Source organism: Miscanthus floridulus, chromosome 8 (assembly GCF_019320115.1).
Source record: "Miscanthus floridulus cultivar M001 chromosome 8, ASM1932011v1, whole genome shotgun sequence".
Lineage (NCBI taxonomy): Eukaryota > Viridiplantae > Streptophyta > Magnoliopsida > Poales > Poaceae > Miscanthus > Miscanthus floridulus.
The window spans coordinates 217,617,615-217,644,303 of NC_089587.1; the positions used below are offsets into that span (position 1 = coordinate 217,617,615).

The following is a 26,689-nucleotide window of genomic DNA, read 5'->3' on the forward strand; positions in this document are numbered from 1 at the left end:
CGTATCCATAGCATACTCTCTTTCTTTGCTTATTTCTTTGATTGGTGAAGATGATATCTTGAATTTGGATGAGCACATCCTTGACATTGAGCATTTGGATTATCTTCTCCACCTTGTTGATAAGTTTGATTGATTCTTTATCAAGGTCGGAGTGGAGGAGAAAGATTGATCATCATCACTTGAATCATCATCATCATCATCCTCATCTTCTTCTTCACTTAAGAAGCTTGAGCATGAGCTTGAGCTTGTCTTAACTTGCTTGCCCTTCATCTTCTTTTTCTTGCTACATGCGAGAGCTTTGCCTTTGCTTGATGAAGAGGCTTCTTGACCCATCTTGCGTGACATTTCAAATACCACTATCTTGCCAATGACTATGATCAGGGTCATGGTGCTCAAGTTCTCTATGTTGTGAAGGATCGTGATGATGCTTGCATATTTCTTTTGTGGTAGCACAGAGATGATCTTCCTTATGATGTCCGCATCATCTAGCTTTGTTAATCATATTGAATGGAGCTCATTGATAATTAGATTAAAATGAGAATACATATCACGAACAAGCTCATCATCATTCATTGTAAAGGAATCATAATTTTGTTTAGTTAGACAATGTTTTTGCTCACGGATATTAGATGTGCCGTCATGGAGCTCTTGAAGTTTTATCCAAATTTCATGTGCCATATTTAAAGTGAACACTTGGTTAAACACATCCATGCTAAATGATTCAAACAAGCAAATTTTAACTTTAGCATTGAAATGAATTTCCTTTTCATCACTCTTCGTGGGTTTATCGGGATTCTTAATGGGTTTCATCCCGTCACGAGTGACTCTCCAAACACCCAAATCAACCGACTCAAGGTGGCAAGTCATTCTAGCTTTATAATAAAGGAAGCCAGTGTCGTTAAAGTGCGGAGGCCTAGAGGTATCCATCCTAACAACTCTTAATAGCGTCGGCTCAACAACGGTTAAGCCAAAGATCCAAATTGAGCCAACTGGCTCTGATACCACTTGTAGGGGACCGTGACACCTAAGAGGGGGATGGATTAAGCAACTTAAAATTCTACTTCTAAACTATGACATCTTTTTCTACCCTTAGCAAAACCTATGTAAAAGATAAACTATCTAAATGTGCAACTACGATTTTGCTAGTGTGTTGCTATCTCTACTGTCAAAGGAGTAATGTAAACAATATAAATACGGAAGCTAAAGAGCAAGGTAGAGATATACAAACTCCCGTCGATGACTCCAGTATTTTTATCGAGGTATCGAGAAGCGCTCAAGCTTTCCCCTAGTCCTCGTTGGAGCCCCTCGTAAGGAATCCCTCGCAAGGGCCAAGCTCCCGGACGGGTAACTCCGTGGATAGCCCCGGGTCTTCCCCACGAGCAAGCAGGTCTCCGTGTGCCTTCCGGCAAGCCTCTCCTGGATCGCTCCCCGTCGTCTTCACTATCAAGCTTTCGACCGAAACGCCGTGGGCCTTGTTCCCTCCAGTACATAGTGGCGGCCACACCACAAACACGGTTGGTGTGATCTCGTAAGACTAAAAGCCCATTCGATGTACAACAATGGTGCGCGCAAGCATTGAGTAGTAAGATGTATGCAAACCTCACTAAACACTAGGTCTAAACCTATAGTAAGCGCATAGGCGGTGGTCTAATCAACCTAAGCACTTCGTAAAGCACCTACGCTAATCACCTAATGAAACACTAAGCACTATGCAAGTGAAGATCACTAAAATAGTGTAGGAACACCCTTGATATGTTTTCTCAGCTTCACTCACTTCATTTGGCCGGTTTGGGGGTATATTTATAAGCCCCACTGAGAAAGTAGCCGTTGGGGACGAAATCCTGCTTTTCTGCTACTGACTGGACGCACCTGTCGTCCTGATCGGATGCGTCCGGTCGTTCCGACCGTTAGAGCCGCGATCAACTGATCGGACGCTGCCAGCGTCCGGTCACATGCCACCGGACGCGTCCGGTCGCAATTTCGTCGCTCTGGAACCTCTCTGGAGTCAATCAGACGCTGAAGTCCTGCGTCCGGTCGATTTGCCGCCAGCGTCCGGTTAGTACTAAATGTGTTGCCGGTGTTGATGAACAGTACCGTCGGTGCGTTCGGTCACTTTACTGTTCAGCGTCCGGTCGCTGCTGCTGACGCCTACTATTGTCGAGCCTTTTGATCGGAGCATCTAGTCGCTTTACTGTTCAGCGTTTGGTCACTTCTGTGAGCTCGTTTATTTACGATCTTATGTCCGGCTTGGTTCCTATCTTCGTGCTTGACTATGCTTGATATCTTGGGTCTTCTCTTGTGCTTCTTGGGTCTTGCTTAAGGTGTTGATCATCGGATCATCATGTCGTCTTCGTCCTAGTCACGTCTTGCACCCTATTGGACTACAAAACAATCACTTACAAATTTTTTAGTCCAATTTGGTTGTGTTGGTCATCAAACACCAAAATCCAAAGTAACTGGGCCTTTCTTACAAACAGCCAGAATAATGTTTATTTAACAAATAATTGTAACCTCCAATAGCTGCATCTGTTTTGTTTTTTTTTTGAAGAAAAATGACAGGAGTTCTCCCTTGAACAAATGCATCTATGGTCCTACCTGATTCCACTTATTATTCATTTCTGACTTGGATTAACATTTAAAGCTCATCTTTTGAACCTCAATGTAAATACATGGTCAGGTTACTATTATGATCAACTGGAGGATCACAGTTGTGTGTGTGTGCAGAGATACATAGTTGAGCTGGAAAATACTATGAGTCGTGCCTTTGATATGTAACAATTTGTATAGAATTCGTAAGTACTCCACAATAGTAGAGAGTGGCAATTCAAAACCACACATTCATAAGTATCAAAAGTATTTCTTCTAAAAAGATCAAGAGCAAGTAAAAGTGATGTGTTGGGCAATGATAAAACAACCATACTGAGAGTTGTGCAGTATTCTTATGCAAAACAGTACTTCACTTTATTTTTCAGCTGTTTATCTGGTCATGCTATGTGTTGTTATTGAATAGGGTGATTCTGAAGAAACTTGGTGGACTCCACAAGATAGTTGAAAAGTACTAACATGCTAGGCTCATTTTCTAAGCCTTCTCTGCATCTACCACAATTATCTTAGATGAGTAAGATTTAATTTTGCTTACAAATTCAGTTTTAGATATTTGCATGTGTAAAGGAGTTCAGTCTGGTATTATACCACTAGCAACTTTCTTCGGTCTTTCAAACTTCAAATCATAAACAGCTATTTACATTTCCAATTAACTGGTTTTGTCTGTAACCTAATTACCTGATGTGGTGTTGTTCTGCAGGATGTATGGTTTTATACTTACAGTGAAGGACCTATTGCCAAATAGAGTTATTTCAGTAAGCGTTGAGAAATTTCTTCAAGGAATATGTATCACTGCCACTCAAAGCATATTCCCAATGTGTCTTATCCATATGAGAATGAATGCAGGCACTTCTTCGTTGAATTATTTGTCTTCTTTAGAAGTTTCTTTCTTGTAGCCTTAGACATAAACACTATTTTTATGCCCTTGCCATTTTCGAACAATTTGAAGCATTGTCCGTGATAATAAATTAGTCCTTAAGATGCAAAGATTTTTTTATACCTATCTATTTTTATTTATTTGTGTGCTCGTTTTTATTTTATCAGTCCATATGTGTGTTATTGTGATTTTTTTTTTAAAAAAGCTACAGACTCAGCTCTGTATCTAGGCCTTCTGGGCTTATTTACTAATGAATTAGCAGGTAGTTAATGCTTCATTACCTCATGTTATAGTAGTATACAGTAGCGCAATGAAATGAGTCCATCCACTGGATTATAGCATATGTACTGTACCATGAGCAGGCAACGTTCTAAGTAGGGTTTCTAGTTTCCTATGAAAACGCGGACAGTGTCTGCAACCCTGTTAGCCATTCGATTCAGGGCGTCGGAGCATATTCAGTTCTGAGTTCAAACATGTTCAGTGATCAGCGTTTCAAGTGAATGCAGGTCGTGCTACTCCCACTCCCAGTGCTCATTACAGACATCACCAGTTCAGAATCTGAAACCAGTCGAACACGAAGCAACCACAGCACTCACAAACACAAAACCTAAGGCCATTGCCTATCAATTCTCACCGGAGACACTCATGGTTCTACCATTATTCTCTGCCGAGTTGCTTCGGGAACAACATGGGAAAATAGCTTGCTTGATGCAGCATGGTTGCAGGATCGGGACCGCTTGGAAACCACTCACTTTGGTCAGTTCTCAATACTGTGAGGCCGTCAGGTGCATCAAGCTCGACGCGTCGAACAGCTCCATGAACCTCTTGTCAGTGCTCCTTGCCTTCGCCGCCGCGAAGTGCAGGTACTCGTCGAACACCGAAGACAGACACCACTTCTGCAGCTTCCTCAGGCATCCGACGACGCAGCCAGTCCGGTGCTGAAAGAAAACACTCGTCGCGTCAACGTCAGGGAAATCAAATGCTATCGTAGTATCGTGGAAGCAAAATGCTGAACTGAACCAACTCGAATGCAAGAGGCTTACCTTTCCTCTCTTGCAGTGGATGAGCACCGGCTGGTTTCTTACGTCTGAATAGATTGAAACAGGAGAAGAGTTAGAGATGTCAGGTGATGAAAGTTGCAATTCTGTGGCATAAAGAAGAATTGTAAGTATATCAGTGATTGTCGGTACCAAGAATAACTTTGAGCGCCTCTCTGATCGTTTCTTCAGGGATGTAGACGAATGGTTCCTGCGCCAACATGGTATCCGGCACTGTCGGACCACTCTGTGGATAATAGGGAAGGATTAGTAAGCTCCAGACATTGTTCATGCAATCATAATATGGGAAATAAAAAGCTCTTTAGAAAAAAAAAAACAGGAGGAAATAAACCGGTTAAACCCAGCAACTATTTTCAGAAACATACGCAGACAGATGTACCTTGCATGAAAGTTCAGTTGCAAGATTTCGTCACACGACTGAACAAGACTACATTATCAGTTGGATGGTCAACGACTTAAAAGAGGGATGATATTATAGCAACCATCTGGATTTTTCTAGTTGAGTAATGCTGACAGAATTATCAGTGGGAGACACCACTGGTTTGGTTTCACACGACATGCCTAGTGCCATTGTACTTGTAGAAAAGAAGCAACTTTACAAGAGATAAGTTTTTCTTCACACTGGGTCTTGCAATGTCAACCACCTTAATGTGTGACCACTGAATGATGCCTTTCCATGAATGCCAAAATCGGTTAACAAATAAGCATTGTTAATTACAGACTGAAACAACTGCCAGTGAACGCTTAATTCGCCACGGCTGTCCAAGCTTGACCATACCACTAGCTAGTCCTAGGCTCCTAGCTTCATGAACAAGAATTCAATGTGCAACATGTTATGATTTGAGTTAACCTTGCCACGATTATACAACAATACTACCCGAGCACACTGGCACTAGAACTCTGAAAATCTGGACAGATTGATGTAATGTAACTATCTAAGTCAACTGAAAGATGGTTCTGTCAAAAACATTTCAGCTACAGCAGATTCTGGTGCCCTCTGAATCTGATGAAAGGAAGTGAAGCTAGATCAAGTGGTTAGGTGGGAGCTGTGATCAAGTGGTGGATCTAGGATTTTGTTATAGGGTATGCCACGTCAAAAAAATTATGTATAATACGGTAAAATCCATTTAGAATTTTGGTAAAAAAAACATAAAATTTGTCTCGCAAGTCGGTATTCAAGTGAAAACTTGCATAATAATTCTTACGTTTAACAATTTGTATAAATCATCCCTCCTTTATTGCAGATATGAATCGAATCTTTATTTCTTAGTGACATGAGTAGCAACCATTCAATCAACAATCAACAGTCTGCAATAAAGGAATAAAGGAAGGATAATTTATTCCTCGGCAACAAGGCTCCCTAGCTGCAATATAGGAATAAAGGAAGGATATATTTCTGTCACCTTGAATGCTGCTCACAAAGGCTCCCTAGCTTGCTACCTGATGCCGAGGAAATAACAAGGCTTCTAGAAAATATAATACTCCGTATCATATAATAAGCTTCTAGAAATATAATACTCCGTACCATATAAGCTACAGAACAAAGTTAGACGAGATCGTCATTTTGTTTGCGGTGTTTATAGTTCAGAAAAGAGATCTCCGTCGCCACCAGCTGATCAAGGCTTTGTCAAGTCTGCGTGTACTACGTGTGAATGGACGAGCGGCGTCGCCTCTGCATCAGGGAAGCGAAACAGCGCGGTGCCTGCCGCTTGGGATCCCAACTCGCGAGGCAAGCTGCTGGCGAAGCGGCGCGGCACTTGAGATTTGGGAGGCACGCGAAACATCGTGATTTTTCCAGTTTTATACAGATAGAGTAGTACGCTGGGCTGCAGGGTATGCCATGGCATACCAGGCATACCATGTAGATCCGCCCACGGTGATCATGCACCCAACCACTCAGGTTCAAGTTCTCTTGAGATGAAGATTTTTGTGCAGCTTTTTATAAGCGTCAACAGGTTCTGGTGCAGCTAGGTACTGTCTGTTCAGGAATCAATTCCAACATATGGCACACACATGTTTCATCGAAAGCCTAGAACTATGTGGGAGTGGGGATTGCACACAGAATGCAGGGCTACAGTTACAAGATGAGAACATCTGGTCTATCTTCGTGCTTACTGGAATCCCCGTCATCACAACAAAATTTACTATACGTAAACAGCATGTCAGCATTGGTCAAACAGCACGTGACAGGTAAAGGTATCTTTGTATGTGTTACAGGCTTACAGCCTTACAGGCATCCCTGGCCAATACGCAGACTCCATATGTTTTTTTTGTTTGAGATCTTGTGTTTATTACTCCACTTGAACACTTAATCTTTACCAACTAAAATCACTATAAAAATCATTTCCACAAAATGGACATAATGCATAGGAGAATCTCTTAAATCTGAAACCAGTGATGCTGAAACTGCCATCTGTTTCGGTGACAAGCAAAGTCCCTAAACAGCGGCACGCTTAAAAAGAAAACCACAACCCCAGGATGCAGGATAAGGAAATGAATAGTTTTGCTCTTGCTCATGGCAATGGCGAAAGTTGTTTTTTCCACCATGGGATCCCACAGCTGCAAAACCAAACAAACATCTCGGTCTTGCAATGGAGTGCTACTTGTATTCATGCAAGAGCCAGTTGCCACTTGTGAGGAGAGCACTGATGTGATGTAGTAGGCGTGCAGGGAAATGCACGATTCATGAAGGAAATATACTTACTAGTTTTGTTAGGCAACCAATATTTGCAGGGTTGAAGAGATGGGCCTATAGTTTATCACCACTCATCAGAACAGTGCCGAGACTGAAAGGGACACTGTTCGCCCACAGTTACGCTAGCACGATACTTCTACCAAATGTTGTGTTGCTGAGACTCTGAAAGGGACGGTGCCACATGCAGAGCGCACCAAAACCGACCAGAACCAGAAAAATAACTAGAGGCAAAGATCGTTTTGCCATCCGCGGACGCGGTGCACAAATCGAAGATTTCAGCAGATGCACGATTGAGACGGCCTCTGTGTGGATGGTACCTTGCTCCCTTCGATGCCGAACTGGTGAAGCTGGATCTCGTTCTGCTGCAGGAACCGCGCGTTCTCCTCCGGGTACGGCTCCGGGCACAGGTACCTGATCGATCACGCAATCAACGACGACGCTGTCGCGGGTCAAGGTCGCCAGACACTCGCCAGAGGCCAGAGCGGAAGCGGAAGGGGTCGAGCGAGCTCTTTCTTACACGATGGAGCGCAGGTTGAGGGAGAGCAGGAAGCGGAAGTTGGCGGCGTCCGGGAGGCCCGAGCGGAAGATGCCGTCGTCGACCATGGCGAAGTTGAGCGGCGGCACCAGGGCGTTGGCGTCGGCGTCGGCCCGCGCGTCGCGGCCGGGGAGAGGGAGCTTCGGGTGGCTCCACGGCCCAATGCCGAGGACGCCCACGGCCACTGCCTTGCCGTTCTGCTCTGCATCCTGGGCGCTGCTCTGCCTCGCCGGAACATCCAGCTTCATCGCACGCACTGAACGGCTGGTGGTTGCTGTTGCTGTGTGTGTTCTCGGTTGGGAACGGCGTGTGTGGACGGGACATGGAGGCTTTGGTTATTTATAGGGCGAGCAGGAGGTAAACATGTCGATGAATCAGCTTGTGAGGCTGCGTGCGTCGTCGTCGTCGTCCTCGTTGTGTGTTGGACGGTGGGACGGGGTGGTGGAAATGGGAGAAAGCGACGCGGGAATCCACTGTTTCTTGCGGTGTCGTAACACTTGGTAACCTATAGGTCATCGTGTGTTCACAAATTATTGGTGGGTTCCGGGAATCGCCGGAGACGGCCTACCTCCGAATGCAAAAACTATTTAATGTCCAGCATTTTTTATGGAAATTTCCAGCATCTTTTGCCAGTGGGGGCGTTTCACCTTTGTCCAGAGTTCAACCCTGTGTCCCGGGATACACTCAGGCATGATAGCTCAAACCGGAGGTTTTGGCTGCCCATCAGGCCTTCGTCGTCTTGAGCCTTGACTATGACTACCGTGGCTAGTTTGGTGAGGTCAACCTTATGGTCTCCGTGTTCTTGGCGTGCACGGTATGGGCGTGTGCTTGGTTGGCACTTCGCAGCAGGTCCAACGGTCGCAACCAGCCAGTACAGGTAAGCGGTTGACGACAGTTTCCTGCACTTGTTGCTGTCTCTGAATCTAGAAACTCTAACGCCCGGATCAAGTCGGATCAAGATTGTCTACTTGTGGTCACTCGTAACCAAATATAACAGGTTTTCCTCGATGCTAATATTTTCTCTGTCTAATTCGATGTTATTCTGGCAAACTGTTTTGCCTCTGTAATACGAATTGGTTGGGTATAAAACTCTTGTACAGAGGCCGGACTACAGCAGGGTTGAGCGCTGAACCGAACGGCAGCGGAATGCTGCAGGATGGCCAACATTTTTTATAGGGACCAAAGTTCACCTTCTAACCAACCTGTAATATAAAGTCCAGTGGTAAGGCATGGCCGGTTTTTTTTGTATAACCCACTTGCAATATCTGAAGAATTTCGACGAAAAAGATATAGGCAAATCGCGATCCCAATCAGGCAAGGAACCGACGGGCAATGGACGTGTGCAGACCGAGTCACGAGGCATTGCCCCCGTTGGCTTCGCTCAAAAAAACAAACCGAAATATTATTCCGGCTAATTTATTGTGAGAGGAAAGCACTGTTCTGACTGAAAAAACAAACTGAAAAGTACGGATTATAAGACAAACGAACAGGGCGCATGCCATGGCGTCCCAATCGCGTTCGACGAAACTCCTCAGTCCCAAAATAAGTACAATTTTTTACTTCTAGACTTCTTGTACGGCCATTGGTTTTATTCAATTTTTTATATAAATATTATTTATTTTGTTATCACTTGTTCCATCATTAGAGATATTTTAATAGTGACTTATTTATTTTATTATTTGTAAAAAAACAAATACGATAAACAGTCACATAAAAAGTTTATAAAAATAAAAAACATCATTTATTTTAGAACGGAGCAAGCAATGCTAGTGCAGACTACAGAGGAAGCAGACAGGGCCGGACCGGTCGGAATGAGATCGTCTGCAATTGACAAATACAACTTGTCTCTGCAGTTGCTGATCCAAGTCGTTGATCCTACATCCAAGCGCGAGCTCCACAAAACTAATCAAATAGGCCTCCAACCGGCCCATACGGCCCATCCCGCACCATTCTTATCTCCTCGCGACTCTAGCCTCCGATTCCGCCGTCATCGCTCCTTCCCGGAAGGCGGCGCGGCTCCTCTGTCGTCGGGCATGTCAGCGAAGCGCCCCAGTGCTCCCATCCTCTTCTGGCGCCACACCGGAGCGGGCGCTGCCATCTTCGCCAGGTGCGGCGCGTGCGCCGTTGGTGCCGGACGTCGTTCCTCTGACGCCGTTGCAGTCTCCAGATCGGCGCAGCGGCTCCATCCTCACCAGGTGCGTCACCGGAGTGGCGCGGTGCTCCCAACCTTATTCACCAGATCGACGCGGCACTGGACCGGCGGTGCTGCCCTCGCCACGGCGTTCTGTTCAGTAAAATGTGTGCGCGTGGTGGTCAGGACTCAGGAAGATGCTTATTAGTGTAAAATGTGCTTCAAGGTGTTCTGTTCTGTAAATCTTCCAGGTGCTACCATGCTGTAAATGTTAGCAAAATGTAAATTGTCACTCAATAGGAATTGACACTCATTGTAAGATAACATTGGTTTATTCATAAATGTTCTGGAATGCATTTGTCAATGCAATGCACAAAAGTTGTTGCTGATTATATGTTTTTATCATCCAGCCTGAAACAACATTGTCACAAAAGCTGCTCTGCTAGCAAACTGCTGAACATTACACTTGAACTACGAAACCAGAAACTATATGAACATGATGGCATTGCTGTTGGTGAGCCATATATTCCATGGATGATCTGTACTACTAGAATTCACCAATAACACCATCTGTCATTGATCCCTATAAAATAAAAGAACAATCATTCAACATCATAGCCATGTATGGTTCAGAGAAAAGGTTTAGTACTTTAAAATATTACCGTCAATAGTTGAGAGAAGGAATTAATGGCCATATATTGTTCAGAAATCCCTTCCTCAGACAAAGATGACATTTGTACTGCTGCGCCATCATCGACCGTCACTTGTATAGTTTTTGGCTCCTTTGGATAAAAGAGAATCAAATAGTTAAATACAATTGATATTTTTTTTTGCAGTGGATACAACTAGAGAGAATCTGATATGTTTTGTGTTGCCGCATACCTTTGAACATTTTTCTTTTTTTTTTATCACGGACTTTAGAACTTTTTTCTTTTTTCTTGTCACACGCCTTTGAACTTTTTTCTTTTGTGTTGCCTTCCTTTTTTGTAAACTTCCGCTTCTTGTCAAGCCAAGTTCTTTTACGCTTCGAGCTTTTTGTTTCCACCTCCTTTTTCTTTAGGCTTGCTGAACTCAACAATTCAATGGGTATAGTAACATTGGTGGGAGTGATGACAGGATCCATAGGACTTGCAACACCATTGATTTCTTCTTCAACTTGCTTGCCAAGAATGTCAAGTGCATTGTTTACTAATAAGGTACACTTTGGATGGCTGGCAGCTCGATGTGCTAAATGGAGAAATTTGCGAGTCATATCTTTGTAGCGAAGCATATCATCTAATTTTGGATTTTCTATTGTGTCTTGGCCTTGGTTGTCCTGTATTGTTCCACTGCGTGCTTCCCATGTCCATCTCTTCAGTGCATATTGTGTGAGAAGTGTTTTGATATTCATCAAATCAAGAACTTTTAGAGCATGGCCACATAGTATTCCGATTCTATTAAATTGCCCACAACTACATATAACAACCCAAAAATCCACACACTAAAAATCACAACTACAAAATTTTTGCTGTTACCCCATGCAATGTTGAGTGACATCTGTAGGAGCCAACCCTAGGTGTTGCACTAGTTGTAACCCAACTAAACAATTTCATGAGCATGGCATGTCATTTGTTAATTATGTTTATTTAAATACTGACAAATAAAATATAGCATACATTGTTAATTCAAATGGTGATTTGGATTTCCATTTGCTTTATATAATGCTTAACAACTCCTTTAAAGAAATAAACCATAAAGTAATTATTAATCAAACCAAAGAATAAATGCTTAAAGAGAAAACTATTTCTATTTTTGTATAACAAAACTACACCTATTTTTGTTATACAAAATAGCTAAATAAAGTTCCTAATATATATAAAAGAGTGTTGTGGGCCTCATATCTAAAACTCCAATGAATAAGGTACACTAGATTTGAATTCAAATTCTAAATTAAATTTGAATTCAAACAAATAAGAAGAAAAATAAAACAGAAAAAGAAGAGAAAAGAAGGCCTCGCAGCCGGCTCGGCCTGCTCGGCCCGCAAGCCAGCCCTGCTGCGCGCGTAGGCCGGCCCAACTCGCACGACCGAACGACCGGCCCAGCACGCCGCTCACGCCCGTGCGCCCGTCTGCCCCCCCCCCCCCTTGCTGCCGCTGCCACCCGGACCCCACGCGTCAGCCACTCCCGGCACAGTGTCTTCTTCCTCCCCATGCCGGCACCTCCTCCGACCGAGTCCCGACCAAAGCGATAGGCGCGGGCCCGGGGTCACGCGAATCACCGGGCCCTGTCCCCTTGGTGCCGCGCCCACGCAACCCTTGCGCCAACCACCCGCGCCCGCGATACCGTCCGATGCAATCGGCGCATCGCCAGCCGTCCGCCCCGTCCGCCATGGGTGAAGCTCGGACCCTGGGGCTATAAAGCGACGCCCAGAGCGCCCTAGGGATTCCTCAGCCCACCGCCGCCGCTCGGTGGCCCAACTGCCCGTACCACTCCGAGAGAAGAGGGCCGAGGAGGAAGTTCGGAAGAGGGAGGCGAGCAGGGAGCTCGGAGACGTCGATCACTGGAGCCCAGAGCGCCGCCCTAAGCGCCTACCCCGACGACGCGCCTCGCCACCGCATCACCACCGAACGCCGCCAGCACCACTCGGTGAGTTCCTATGCTGAGACCTCCTCCTAGCCCATGGACGCCATAGCAGTGCACGCGCTCGCCGCGCTCACGACGTCGCTGTCATGGCGCGGCCACCGCATGCACACCCGGCCGCCTCGCTAGACTAGGACGCAGTCGTAGAGCACCGCCATGACGCCTGGAGGATAGCCACATAGACCAAGCCACCGTTAGCCGGCCGCAGCGCCTTGGCCACGAGCACTGGACCTCGGCCAGAGCTCCGCCATGCACCACCACCACGTGCGGACTCCGCCATGCCCTATGGTCGTCGTCGACGCTATATCCTGCTTCTCGCTAACCGTCTGGAAGAAAAACGGGGCACCAGGACCCCCGAAACTGCCCCTAGATGCCCTGCCGGCGAGCACCGCCATGCCAAGCCGCCGACCACCATGGCCAAAGCCCTAGGAAGTCCTGGCCACCACCTTGACCCCACCACCGTACTCGCTGAGGCCTGGCGATGCTTTTCCCCACCTCAATTGGACGCCAGCGCCGCTGTGGGAGCTCGCCGGTGAGCACACCACCGGTGGGAGCACACCAGGGAAGGAAGCAGAAGATTCCCCTCACCGGCCGCACACACCTGCACCCGGTGCACATGGACCAGGCCAAAGGGAAGAAGGATAGACTCGGTCCACCGAAGACCCAGCCTACGGTCCATGGACCGTGAACACAAGTCCACCGTGAGCCACGCGGTGTGGGTCGATCTATGGATGAAGCCCAGTGGAGGCCCTTGGCTACGACGTGGCAACGCCACAGCATGCCACATGGTGGGCCAAAGCCCAGCCCGTATCCAGGCCCAACCGGCCCAGTTTGGACCCGACCTGTGTTGACCGTTGACCGATCAACGTTGACCAATTAACTAGGCCCACATGTCAGCGACACAAAGACTCTGGACCCACTTGTCAGTAAGTGACGTCATGCTGACGTCATGACAACGTCACGCGGGTCCCACCTGTCAGTAACAACATAGCCGAGGTGACGTCATGATGACATCACGGTGACGTCAGCTGCTGACGTTAGCAGCTCTGGCCCCACATGTCAGTGACTATGACCCATTGACCATTGACTCGCCTGTTGACTTGATGTTGACTTTGACCGGACCCACATGTCAGCGACCTAAGAGCCCTGGCCCCACCTGTCGGAACTGATGACGTTGATGACGTCATGCTGACGTCAAGATGACGTCAGCAGGACCCCCCACTTGTCAGCTCAGAGCCAAGATGATGACGTCATGCTGACGTCACACTGGCGTTAGCATGCCACGTGGACCAGTCACAGTGTGACACGTGTCAGCCCAGGATTAATTTAGTCTTTTCCTATTTTCAGAAATGATTAAAACTTCGGAAATTCATAACTAATTCATACGACCTCAGAAAAATACGAAACTAGGACCAAAATTCATCTAAAATCGAGCTTTACGCAATGAACCCATGTTTGAGTGCATTTGGCTCTTTCGAATTTTCATTGCTTCTTTGTGCTATTCTATAGATGTCGCTAACGCGACTATAATTCGAACGTATGTAGACTCGGAGGAGAACCAGACGGACGAGGATCGTGAGTATCGTGAGGAGTACGGAGACAACTACACTGAAGGTGCCACATCCCACCCAATCTCGTAGCACCTATAACGCATGGCTAATATAGGACTGCTATTGCTTTACTTTACTGTTATAATCATACTATGATAGGACTTGCATGGTAGTATGCTCACTTGATGGCCTTTACCTTGACACAACCTTACCCCTGCATACCCTGCTATTAGGCTAGACACACGCTTACTGCTATATTTCATTGCTTATACTTCTACTACGCTTATACTACATTAATGCATGGTGGAAACTAGTGTTATCTGGACTATGGGGAAAGTGTTGCGTGTGTGACTTGGGTGTGTGGAGGGTGAGGGTTGTGTCGACTAAGTTGAAGTATACGATGAGCCTGGGGCAAGTCTTGCCATGGGGTGCTACCTAGGCACCCCTAGAAAGGGATACCTGTGGTGGGTAAATGGTATATGAGGTGGCCCTAGGTGTGAACCTATGATAGGAGGAGCCCAGGGTGGAGGTGCTATGGTGGCACGGTAAATGGAAACCCTGATGAAGACATTCTGGCTTGATCATCCCTAAGGACTTACTAGTACTCAGATTCACCAGGAAGCTTTACGTACCACTCGCCCTATATGGTGCGGGACGGCCGGACTACTTGGTAGGATATTGCCACTACTGCTAGGTTGATAGCGGACAGTGAAGGAGGTACGGGGCGCGGAGGATTCCCCCACACCCTTCCAAGACTTCATAGAGACCTTGTAGACTCGGCTCATGACTCATAGTTTCAGCCACCCTAGACTAAACTTGGGGTGTACCAGGGCTGAATGGTAGAGTAGCATTATCCTAGGCTAGCAAGTGGCCAGAATCAGCCCAGCTGACGACGGTCAGCGAAGAAGACAGATCTTGTGGTTATGTAAAACCTCTGTAGAATGTATGGTTGATCGATCGATACATGTGCCGACTTGTCGGCTATGGACCTTTCCTGGGTTTCGCTTAAACTAGATAGTGAGATGAGTCCTTCTCTTCTTCCCCCGTGAGAGAGTGTCGGTCGTAGCCAGGGGCTACGGGCCTTGAGATAGTGCCGAGAGGGAGTTGGCATGTCGACTGAGCGATGGTATGGTGATGGTGTGGAGATGGTGGTATATCAATCCCAGGATCGAAATCTGGCTCTGGACGGGAATGGGATGGAATGTGTATGGGAATAGTATTAAAACTTGACCAACTATTATTATACACTTGATATGCTAAAACATAGGAAACCCCAGCCTTATAGGTTCCTTTTGATTATATCCAACTTGCATCCAATTTCCACAAAGCAATGCTCATAGAGTGGGAGTGGCCAGTACAAATCATACTGATAAATTTTGGCACATAGGTTCTGCTGAGGAGTATAGCTCAGAGGAGTTTGATGGTTGAGGGGTTCGTTCCTACGCTCGAGTTTGGTGATCTTATCTTCAAGCTGTTCTGAATGAATGCTACTTTTGATTTCGCCAATGCGGCGATGTAATAATTTATGTAATTCCGCACTATTTGTACTCTGAAATTACGTTGTATGGATGCGATATTCGACTGGAATTTGGGTAATATGATCTACAACGGTCTTATTACATTTCGACTCTGTGGATTTCCCTTCGTGAAAATCAGGTCGTTTCACTACATGTACTGGTTTGCTTTAAAGGATCACCAATAACTTTGTACACCTTCTCCAAGGTAAAATTTTCATCAAGACTCCCAATTATTACAAGATATTCATTTGCGCATTCTAATGTTGTGGTGCAAGCTACCATTGACCTCTCATACTCACCTTGAAAAGCTTCAAAAATAGGTGGTGTATACAACTTGCTTGCTTGAATTCACATAGGTGTCCTCATTTTGATTCTAGGTAATTTTTTCCTTGATTCAAATTTATATTGCAGTTCTTTCTTTCTTTTATATTCCATGACCCTTTCAAAATGCTTAAGAAATCGGATTATATCAAAATTAGATTTGAAATGTCGCTTCAGGTCACTATTCAGACTCTCACTGAGTTGTGTACTTCTTATCCCTAAGGTGAACACATCCTTCATATAACATTCAACCCATTTTTGAAATGATGGGTTCTCGACATTTTTTCGGAAAATACATAAGCATACTTCCTACTTGACCATATACCATCTCCCGTTGCTGCTTGCCCCATAAATAGTTCTTGTGGTCCTGAAGTGTATAACTGAGATTAACTGAACCACCAACTTGGATGCAAGCCAACTCATGAGCAGCTTTGGGCCCAATTCCAGCATCGTCAGTCGTCTCAATTTCAAAACCTTGTAACTCTGAAATTTTTCTTTGGGACACCATCAAGTGTGAGGTTTGTGACAGCTGAAGGGTATGATTGTGTTCCAAAAATAGATCGGTCACTTTATAATTTCCCTTATTCTTGTCCATTATAAGTCCCATACGAACTTGACAGTTGGTCCTAGTTTTAGCTCTTGGACACTTTGTTAGATAATCTCTTTTATCTGGCTTTCTCTGACCCTCATTTGCACAAACAAATCTACAGGAACTAACCTTCCCATCTAACTTTCTTTTGTTTGTGTACATTTTCCTCACCTCAAAGCCTTTGTGACCCCATAGCTAATCCAAAACATCCAGCCTCATCTATTGTGGGGGGTACGACCCCGGATACCCACGGTAGGTCACAAGGGCTATGCCTCCAGGGGCGGTCCAGCCTGCAAGAAGGAGACTTGCGGGGCACGATTCTGCTCGGCGACCCCCGCAAGGCACAAAGAGGATATCCTGAAGATGTTACGAGATCTGATAGGATATGTACGATCCCATGTTTCTTGTAATATGTTATTAATTTCCGGTTATCTCTCAGATCTAACCGACTTGTAACCTTGCCCCCTAGACTATATAAGGCGGGCAGGGACCCCCTATGAATTCACGGCAAATCATACGATAGCTAATGCAAACCAACAGACCACAGGAGTAAGGTATTACGTCGTACCGACGGCCTGAACCTGTATAACTCGTGTGTCTCTGTTGCCTTCTTGTTCTTGATTACACGCTCCTCTACCGATCAATCTACCATCGCGGGGTGCCCCTCGGTGGACTGCCGACGATATTCTGTCGACATCTATAGTACTGAACTCCATGCCAACTTGAGGTAAAAGATTAGGAAGCAAGCCCTCCCTACAATAAAACAAATAAAGATGACATGATATTAGGTGGCGAACTGAACAACTATAATCTATCCCTAAATTAGTTTGACTACAAAAGAACAATCATGGCGTTACACACCTATTTTCTTCCATGTTAAATATACAATTTTTGTTTTCATTCAAGCAAGTTGATGTTCCCTTCAAGCTTCCATATCAGATCTCCTTCAATCTATCAATTTCAGCAAAATCCAGTGAGGGAGGACAAAAAAAAAATCAAATTAGAACAACACGTCACAGCAAGGGATGACGTGAGTGTAGAAGTCCACCTCCTTACTGATGAGAGCACCACAACAGCAGCAGTCCGATCCCGGCGTCCGACCTTTCCTTTCTCGCGCCAAAACGTAGTCCCGGTGCCAAAGTATCGAGTAATCGCGCCAGAACCAAAATACAGCTGCTCTTTTGTACAGTTTTTTTTAGTGGACGCGGCTCTGTTGTTTGGCCCGAAGCCCAGGTTAGATATGAATGAACGCCCAGATGTTCAGCAACCGTAGAGAGGTCATGTGGCCAACTACAGAGGATCTCATTCGGAACGGCCACGGCGAGCACGGCTGCGTCAGGGGACTTGGCCAGATAAAGGGATTCCTCTTCTCCAGGATCCCATTTGCTCCCCTAGCTTTGCTTTGCATGTGTGGTTATCGTTGAACAGTGCGTCCCACCTACCTAAAACGGTGGTTCTGTCAAAAAAAAAAAGGTAACCTAAGAATGCAGGTCTAAAGCTGCAGGTGCACACATTCAGATTTGGTAATGCAATCCAATATATTGTATATCCATTAGCTCTAGAAAGGCTGCAGAGTCCTAGTTGCAGAAGCTGTTGGTCCTCATCGACGCCGTAAGCTGCAAGGTATTGATTGGTTTTCTGCAGTGATCTAAAATCAAATCTTTTATGGCACAGAATATCTGGTTTCGCTTCTCTTATACAAGAGTCCTATTGCCTATAAACTCTGGACTCTGGAGCCATGACTCGTGATGCTGCACATTTGCGATGAACTAGTAGAGTGACCCGTAATAGAACGATTGTAATGTTAAAAATTTAAGTATATACGAACTCTAGAGAGTCATTCTCGCGTTATACCTTTGACTAGCCAGAAATCCAGAATAGTGGTGTCTATATTTGAAGATTAATTTAATGAAGTTGTTGGAGAGTATTTTTTTTCATCAAAATCTCTATTTGTGCGATGAAATATGAAGGATATAAAGAGTCTTTTGGAGTTGCTAGTATCGTGCGATGGAAAATGAAATTATAGGTGCATGAGATAGCAGTTACCAATTTTGTCAGACAACATATGAGATAGAAAGTTGAGATCTCTGTGCCATGTTCACGTGAACTACTTCTGCAGACTTTTCAGCAAACGAACGGTATTTTTCTCTCACAATAAATCAGCATAGGCATCAGCATAAGCCAAATTTCAGTGAAACGAACATTGTACGGCCTAAACATTATCCACGGGAGGCCATTTCTGATCGAGTTTTTTACTCGCTTGCGGTTAACCCTCCATGTTCTGCGCCCGCATGCCTTTTGTGCTCAGGTTCTCATTTCCACGTCTCCCTGAAACCATTGAAGTGCTGTCTTAAATTTTGTGGTTCTTTTTCGGCTTAACCATTGTACTCCCAGTCCCAGGCCTATATTTATGGTTTGGGCTTTTGTTTCGAACAGGACCCATGCGATGGCACACAGTGCCAATGAAATGAAAATGGACCTGTTAACAGCACAATTGCGCAATGCTAATGGCTGATTAATAAGAAGAGGAAGTAGGTACCAAACCAAACTGAAAGGAAAAGATCCAAAGGCGGAGTCGATGCATTTCTATTGCGCTGTCGATCACTCTTTAGCAGTTTAGTCTTTACCTAAAAGCAGTTGCTAGTAACTTGCTACCAATCGCTGATGCCTGACGAAGCATTTCACTGGCGTTGAGCATGCCAAATGGCGAATGGGGGGCAACGAAACAGTGCCCAATGCGAGCGCCGAGCGGATGGGACGGAGACGTTGCACCACCGCTGTCGCAGTCAAGATGCTATTGGAATACAGTGGCAGAGTGGCTGCGGCATGCAGCCGGCAGGACGCCAGGACCAGGACGGGGCAAATCGGGCGCGTTTGGTGTCGAAAGAAACGGCACGCTCGCGCTCAAGTGGCCAGCACCCTACCACGACGCAGAGACGGATGGTCCATGAGAAGAAGTCAAGAAGAGATCATTGCTGCTGCCTCACAGATGATCAGATAGAGCGTGCAGGTAGCTGTCGATCTGAGTTACTGCACTCCATCGGGAGCCACAGCAAACGCGAGACGCGAGCTCCAATCATCTGACCATAGCTCTCCCCCAACTCTGAATTTCTGAAACCCCAGCCGGGCAGCCAGGATTCCTCAGTCCATGCAGCCCCATTCTTTAGGTGGCAAGCTCTTGATCTGAAGAAGAAATTATAAAAAGAGCCAGAGGTGTTTGTATGGGCGCCGATGCTCCGTACATCACTGGACAGTGACCGTATCTTATGTTATCCGTCTCTGCTTTGGCAACAACCTTATCCTACTTCCTCCAATGATATGGCCACCGCTTTTGAGCTTTTCATTCCACGGTGCACGCACGAAACCAACCTCTTCTCTGATTCTCTCCGCCAAGATTTTCTGCCCTTTCCGTCTATTCGTTGCTGCCACACCAACTTTCGTTTGAATGGCGAAGCAGTACACCGGCTGCCGTGCTAACGGAGGCTGTATGGTTGCTTTCCCTATGGCCTTTGTCCTTTGAGGTATACTAGCAACGCAACAAAGGCGCGCTTAGTTTGTGGACGTTTCAGCTTGTAACGGGACCGTGGTAAAGTTTCATACCAACATCATCCATGTGTTTTCAACTTTTCATCGCACCATCGATCCAATCCTTCATGTAAAAAACCGTGCAAGAACCTTAAGGCAGGTCGTCGAAGGCGACAGTGCAAGGGGCCTTGCATTTTCTACCGCAGAATCGGGTCGTCGATCATGGACACTGTTACAGCACCTACTGTTCAGCGTCCGACAACTGAAGACGAAGGAGTTATGCCTGGGCCTGGGCCGCAGCCAACAAGGCCACCAGGCCGAGAATGCAGAGCAAGCGCGTGCCGGGCAAGGACTAGGTTGTGGCGTGACCAACCGGCTCAACATCGTGGCGTGACCCACGGGCTCCGAGTAGTCTACATACTCCCTCCGTATAGCTTTTAGATGTCATTTAGTACATGATTGTGCATACCAAAGAGTGATTAATTAGGGTGAAGTTTTCCCTGTTTGCCCTTATTAAATAGGGTTGCGGGTGTATCGTGGACACGGAAAGAATTTGCCTCGATTGGTTGTTGCAGCGTCTCCCGAGGCAGCCGAGACTGGAGGTCTCAGGTTTGAGTTCTCACGAGCGCTTTTTTTTTGCTGCGTTCCCAATTTTGCATGGCGCTGCTAGTATTTGAACGGTGATTAAATGCGCGCGGTGATTAAATGAGCACTTGAACGGCCGGTGTGGCGTACGAAGCAGCAGGGGCATTGCAGTCCAAAACAACGTATGCAAGCCAGCGACGACTTCCTTTGCCCAACTAACGGATTTGCGCAGGACGACATCTAAAAGCTATACGGAGGGAGTATATGTAATAGGTGTGAGAGAGGCATCCATGACAATTATTGTAACAACTCTTGCCTTCTCCTGCAAGCACTCATCTGATCCCAACCTTATGCTCTGCTTTTCCTGCCTATATTCCGATCCCCAACTCTACCTTCCCCAAACTCTGTATCGTTACCTCGGTTCCTAACAAATTGGTATTCGGAGCTCGCGATTCCTTGGCCCATCTCGCTGTTCCTTCACTTTGATCTGGGATCGTAATCCCCGAGGCTAGTTGATCGCCGCTCGCCGCCTCGGCAACGAGCTTGTGAACCCGTAGGTCCGCGGCGAGGTTGATCTGATCGGTGAAGGAACGATCGTCGGAGTCCGATTCCACCCTGGAGCCTCACCAAATCGATCACGAACACTTCACCCGCTTCCGCAACCAGCTAGGCGCCATGGATCCCAACACCAAGCTCATCCTCGACGAGCTCAAGTCCGTTCAGATGAATCTCACCAACCGCATCGTCGCGGTGGAGACCTCCATTGGCGCGCGCGTTGGTTCTCTGGAGGACGCCGCCAAGGTGTTCGACACATGGAAGCCGAAGATGGACGCGACCGTGGAGGAGCTGCGCTCCAAGGTGGGCGCGATACGGAAGACGGACGAGAAGGTCGAAGCGCTGCGCGAGGAGATGACCGCGCTGCGCAAGTCCGTGAGCCGATCCGTCCTCGACGCCGCCCCGGCCATGCCGACCGGCGTCCTTCCGCCGCCCAAGGTGTCCACGGCGTTGGTTCCCGCCGGCTGGACCAAATTCAGCCCGTTAGGGCACCACGAGGAATCAAGCCACCAGGGATTAAAGTTCGCAACTCGATCCCCGGTCAAGGGTACGTTCATCCCGCCCAATCCCGACCCCAAGCCTAAATTGCATCGATCGTTCTCCAGTTCTGCTATTCTGGCGGGCACTCAGGGTGGTTCGGGTGGGGTGGAAGGTTCCCATGATCACCACTGCTATGAGGATGAGGGTGGGGGAAATCATCATCTGCCTAAAATCAATTTCCCTCCATTTGATGGTTCTAATCCTAAGCTGTGGCTCGAGCGATGCTTAGATTACTTTGAGATGTATTTTGTGCCCCACCGTCGTTGGATCAAGGTATCCACCATGCATCTGTCAGGGGCCGTCGCTTGCTGGCTGCAGTCCGTTGAGGATCAGGTCAGCGCGGGTAGTTGGGAGCAATTTTGCCAGCTAGTTATGAACCGCTTTGGCAAGGATCAGCACGAGCTTCTTATTCGCCATTTGTTTCATATCCACCAATCAAGGTCTGTTCAGGAGTATATTGACAAGTTCATAGGATTGGTAGATCAGCTAGTAGCTTATGGGCGTAACACTGATCCAATTTACTATGCCATGCGTTTTGTTGATGGCCTGCGTGCCGGCATTCGTGCTGCTATGCATATGCAGCATCCCAACAATCTGGATACTGCCTGTGTACTTGCTCCGTTGCAGGAGGAATTGGTGGATCTGACTCGTAAGAAGGAACTACGACGACCTGAGCCATTCACCTTCGCCAAGGCTCCGGTGCGTGGACCGATGCCGCTGCCGCACCTTCAACCGCGGCAGGAGCGGCCAGACAGGCCTATGAACCCGAACCCGGGGCCTGAACGGCGTGGGCGCGGCGTGGACGACAAGCTCTCCACCCTGCGTGACTACCGGCGCGCGCGTGGGCTCTGCGTCTGGTGTGGTGAGAAATGGTCACGTGACATCGATGTCCTGAAGCTATACAGCTGCACGCTTTGCAGGAACTGTGGGTAGTTTGCTTTGCTGAAGATTGTCAGGAGAACTGTGATGATGCCTGTCATGAAGAAAGCACCGATGACGCTCAATTGTGCCTGGCTATTTCTATGGCAGCATCTGGGGGGCCATTGTCAGTTAACTCTATTCAGTTCATGGGGGGTGATTCAGGGTCATCCTACTCGGATTCTGATTGATTCAGGCAGTAGTCACACCTTTATCAGTGAATCACTGGCTGCTACTCTCAAGGTCACAGTAGCAGACGGTTCCCAATTACTTTGTTCCAAAGAGTTCTAGAAGCTCACTTGGTCAGTTCAGGACTGTGAATTTGTTTTAGTGGCTAAGGTGCTACCGCTGTCATCATATGAATTGATTGTGGGCATGGATTGGTTTGCTTCTTATAGTCCTATGCAGATAGATTGGCAACATAAGTGGCTACTCATATCACAGGGTTAGGGTCAGCATTTGTTACAAGGATCGTTGACAGCCCTGCCGGCAGGCTCTGTTGTGCAAGTATCAGCCATTTTGCCGGATGACACTGTAGACCGTCAGGGTCCATTGCCGCCTGAGGTTTCTGCTCTGTTAACAGAATTTTAGTCGGTGTTTGCTCACCCACTGGGTATCCCCCAGCCAGAGATTGTGATCATGCAATTCCTTTACTGCCTGGAGCTGGTCCATTCTCAGTTCGGCCTTATCGTTATCCTCCAGCAATCAAAGACGAGATAGAGCGGCAAATTGCAGAAATGTTGCAATCAGGTATCATCCAACACAGTTCAAGTCCATTTTCTTCGTCAGTTTTGCTTGTCAAGAAGAAGGATGACACCTTTTGTTTCTATGTGGACTTTCGGCACCTTAATGCTATTACTGCCAAGGTCAAATACCTAGTTCCTGTTATTGAAGAACTGTTAGATGAACTAACTAATGCCTCCTGGTTCTCATGTCTTGATCTTACTGCCGGTTATCACCAAATTCGTCTGCAATCAGGCGAGGAGTTCAAGACCGCCTTTCAAACCCATTCAGGCCAGTATGAATTCAGAGTAATGGCGTTTGGGCTTACTGGTGCACCAGCAACATTTCTCAGAGCCATGAATACAACCCTTCGGCCCCTACTGCACAAGTGTGTCTTGGTCTTTTTCGACGACATACTCATTTTCAGTCGAACATATGAAGAGCATTTGGAGCATATTCGTCTTGTGCTACAGCTGTTGCAAAAGGATAGTTGGCAAGTTAAAATGTCTAAATGTGTCTTTCGCAGCGACAGCTCCGTTATCTCGGGCATGTGATCTCTGAAGCAGGCGTTGCCACGGATCCGGTGAAAATACAGGCTGTTGTACAGTGGCCGTCTCCACAATCAGCTACAGAGCTTCAGAGCTTTCTTGGGTTGGCCTGGTATTACAGGCGTTTTGTCAAGAACTTTGGCATCATATCTAGGCCATTGACTGAGTTGCTTCGCAAGGGGGCTATATATGTCTGGACAGATGTTCAGGAGCAGGCGTTTCAGGCTTTGAAGCAGGCACTCACTACGGCCCCAGTTCTCGCTCTTCCTGATTTCAGCAAACCGTTTTCAGTGGAGACAGATGCTAGTGGTACAGGCATTGGAGCTGTGTTGATGCAAGACGGCCATCCTTTGGCATTTCTCAGCAAGGCTCTGGGTCTGCGCTCAATGGGGTTATCTACTTACGAAAAAGAATATATGGCAATTATGTTGGCTCTCGAACAATGGCGTAACTATCTGCAACATGCTGAATTCCAAATCATCACGGATCACCGCAGTTTGGTGCAACTCACTGAGCAACGACTTTCACACCTCGTGGCAGCAGAAGGTGTTTGCCAAACTGGTTGGCCTCTAGTACAAAATAGTATATCGTAAGGGATCAGATAATGGTGCCGCCGATGCTTTGTCTCGCTGCCTGAATGCACAAGTCACAGTTGTGTCTGTCTGTCAGCCGCAATGGTTAGATGAAGTCATTGCTTCCTATGCTCAGGATGTACACTCACAGGAATTGATCACAAAGCTCTCTTCTCAGCCTTCGGCAGTCCCTCACTATACTCTGCGTGACGATCTGCTGCGTTACAAGCACCATGTCTGGGTGGGGCAGGATCCTGCATTGCAAAACAAACTCATCACTACAGTCCATGCCTCTACCATCGGTGGTCATTCTGGGATTGCAGTCACCTACCGACGTCTGAAGCAGATATTCGCCTGGCATGGAATGAAAATAGTAGTACAATCATTTGTTTCTGCCTGTGTTGTCTGTCAGCAAGCGAAGCCCGATCGATCCAAGTTGCCTGGCCTCCTTCAGCCGTTGCCGGTACCTGACCGTGCTTGGGCAGTGGTCTCTATGGATTTCATCGAAGGATTGCCGACTTCCAGTGGGTTCAATTGCATCTTGGTGGTGGTCGACCTCTTTTCTAAGTATTCCCACTTCCTACCCCTCAAACACCCCTTCAGTGCTGCATCGGTTGCCCAGGTATTCATGTCTCATGTCTATAAACTTTATGGCCTGCCACAAGCTATTGTCTCGGACCGGGATAAGATCTTCACTAGCCACTTTTGGCGGGAGCTTTTCAAGATAGCTGGTGTTGAGCTCAGGATGAGTATGGCATATCATCCGCAATCTGATGGCCAAACAGAGCAAGTTAATCAGTGCGTCGAGACATTCCTTCGCTGCTTTGCTCATGCCTGTCCCCGGTAGTGGCGTCAGTACCTGGATCAAGCAGAGCTTTGGTATAATACCAATTGGCATTCAGCGCTGGGGCGTTCGCCCTTTGAGGTCCTTTATGGCTATTCTCCTCAGCAGTTTGGCATCACAATTGATCCTGATACTCCAATCACTGACTTGGCATCCTAGTTATCTGACAGCTCTTATGACAGAAGTCATCCGTCAACATCTCAATCGCGCTACGCAGCGCATAAAGCGGTAAGCAGATGAACACAGTTCTGAACGCCAGTTTCAAGTTGGTGATTTGGTTTTTGTCAAAATCCAGCCATACATTCAGTCATCCTTGGCACAGCGCACTAATCAGAAGCTGTCATTCAAATTCTTTGGACCCTATTGTGTTCTGGCTCGTGTGGGAACAGTCGCTTAACGGTTGGAACTCCCGGCTTCTTCGTCTGTGCGTCCTGTTTTTCATGTTTCTCAGTTGAAGAAATCGGTGGGTGCTCACCACTCTGTTACAGCTTATCCCCCGTCTGAGGCTGTACTCTGGAGCGTGCCGGAAAAGATTCTGCAGACACGAACAATCTTCAAGGGTACGCGATCTCTCACTCAAGGGTTGATCAAATGGTCTAATCTGTCTTCGTCCCTGTCTACTTGGAAAGATTTGGAGTTTCTGAAGCAGCAATTCCCTCGCGCCACCGTCTGGAGCCGGCCTGGCGCGCAAGGCGGAGGGGATGTAACGGCGCCTACTGTTCAGCGTCCGACAACTGAAGACGAACGAGTTATGCCTGGGCTTGGGCCGCAGCCAACAAGGAGGTCCACCAGGGCGAGAACGCAGAGCAAGCGCGTGTCGGGCAAGGACTGGGTCGCGGCGTGATCAACCGGCTCAACATCGCGGCGTGACTCACGGGCTCCGAGTAATCTACATATATGAGAGAGAGGCATCCATGACAATTATTGTAACAACTCTTGCCTTCTCCTGCAAGCACTCATCTGATCCCAACCCTGTGCTCTGCTTTCCCTGCCTATAATCCGATCCTCGACTCTACCTTCCCCTGTATCGTTACCTCGGTTCGTAACAGACACACGCGTGACTTATGGAATCATGATTGGCCAGACGGCAGACGTCGGACCTGAAGAATCTCGAGCTGGCGAGAGCGCGGTGCATGATTGGTTTACGGACTGTCTGTGTCCCTGTCCCGCAGGGACGGGAGACTTGGCTGCTTGTGTCTGTGTGCCCCGGGCGAGATGGAAAAGGAGGAGCCTGCCCGGCCCTGCAGCTACAAAGTACAGAGTCCTGCACTGCACGGCTGCACGCACACGGGCACACGGCACACAGGGTGACAGGGATCGCTGATTCGCTGGTCAACATCCCCGTTTCTGGACCGAACACGCGCGGAAAGACCACCGGTTCCG

General features: G+C 47.2%; 2 protein-coding genes across 2 annotated transcripts; one reads left to right on the forward strand and one right to left on the reverse strand.

Annotated features, from left to right (window-relative positions):
* Positions 1-3,957: 3,957 nt before the first annotated feature.
* Positions 3,958-8,370, reverse strand: LOC136478172 (probable tyrosine-protein phosphatase DSP2). The gene is made up of 5 exons (XM_066476519.1): positions 7,752-8,370; positions 7,552-7,645; positions 4,672-4,765; positions 4,525-4,568; positions 3,958-4,419 (listed from the first exon to the last, which is right to left on the reverse strand). Exons 1-5 carry the CDS (start codon positions 8,015-8,017, stop codon positions 4,246-4,248), a joined length of 672 nt encoding a protein of 223 aa, XP_066332616.1. The 5' UTR covers positions 8,018-8,370; the 3' UTR covers positions 3,958-4,245.
* Positions 8,371-20,921: 12,551 nt separating this feature from the next.
* LOC136478173 (uncharacterized) lies at positions 20,922-26,382 on the forward strand. Its single transcript, XM_066476520.1, has 2 exons — positions 20,922-23,369; positions 23,598-26,382. The coding sequence occupies exon 1, from the start codon at positions 21,282-21,284 to the stop codon at positions 22,632-22,634; it is 1,353 nt and encodes a 450-aa protein (XP_066332617.1). The 5' UTR covers positions 20,922-21,281; the 3' UTR covers positions 22,635-23,369; positions 23,598-26,382.
* The last annotated feature ends 307 nt before the right edge of the window (positions 26,383-26,689 follow it).

Bases quoted from the DNA above. Each gene is read 5' to 3' on its own strand.
- LOC136478172 (XM_066476519.1), bottom strand. From the start codon at position 8,017: ATGAAGCTGGATGTTCCGGCGAGGCAGAGCAGCGCCCAGGATGCAGAG. The intron at 7,646-7,751 runs GTAAGAAAGAGC...GTGATCGATCAG, and splicing joins CTCAACCTGCGCTCCATCGT to GTACCTGTGCCCGGAGCCGT. The intron at 4,420-4,524 runs GTAAGCCTCTTG...GTTTTCTTTCAG, and splicing joins TCCACTGCAAGAGAGGAAAG to CACCGGACTGGCTGCGTCGT.
- LOC136478173 (XM_066476520.1), top strand. From the start codon at position 21,282: ATGGATCCCAACACCAAGCTCATCCTCGACGAGCTCAAGTCCGTTCAG.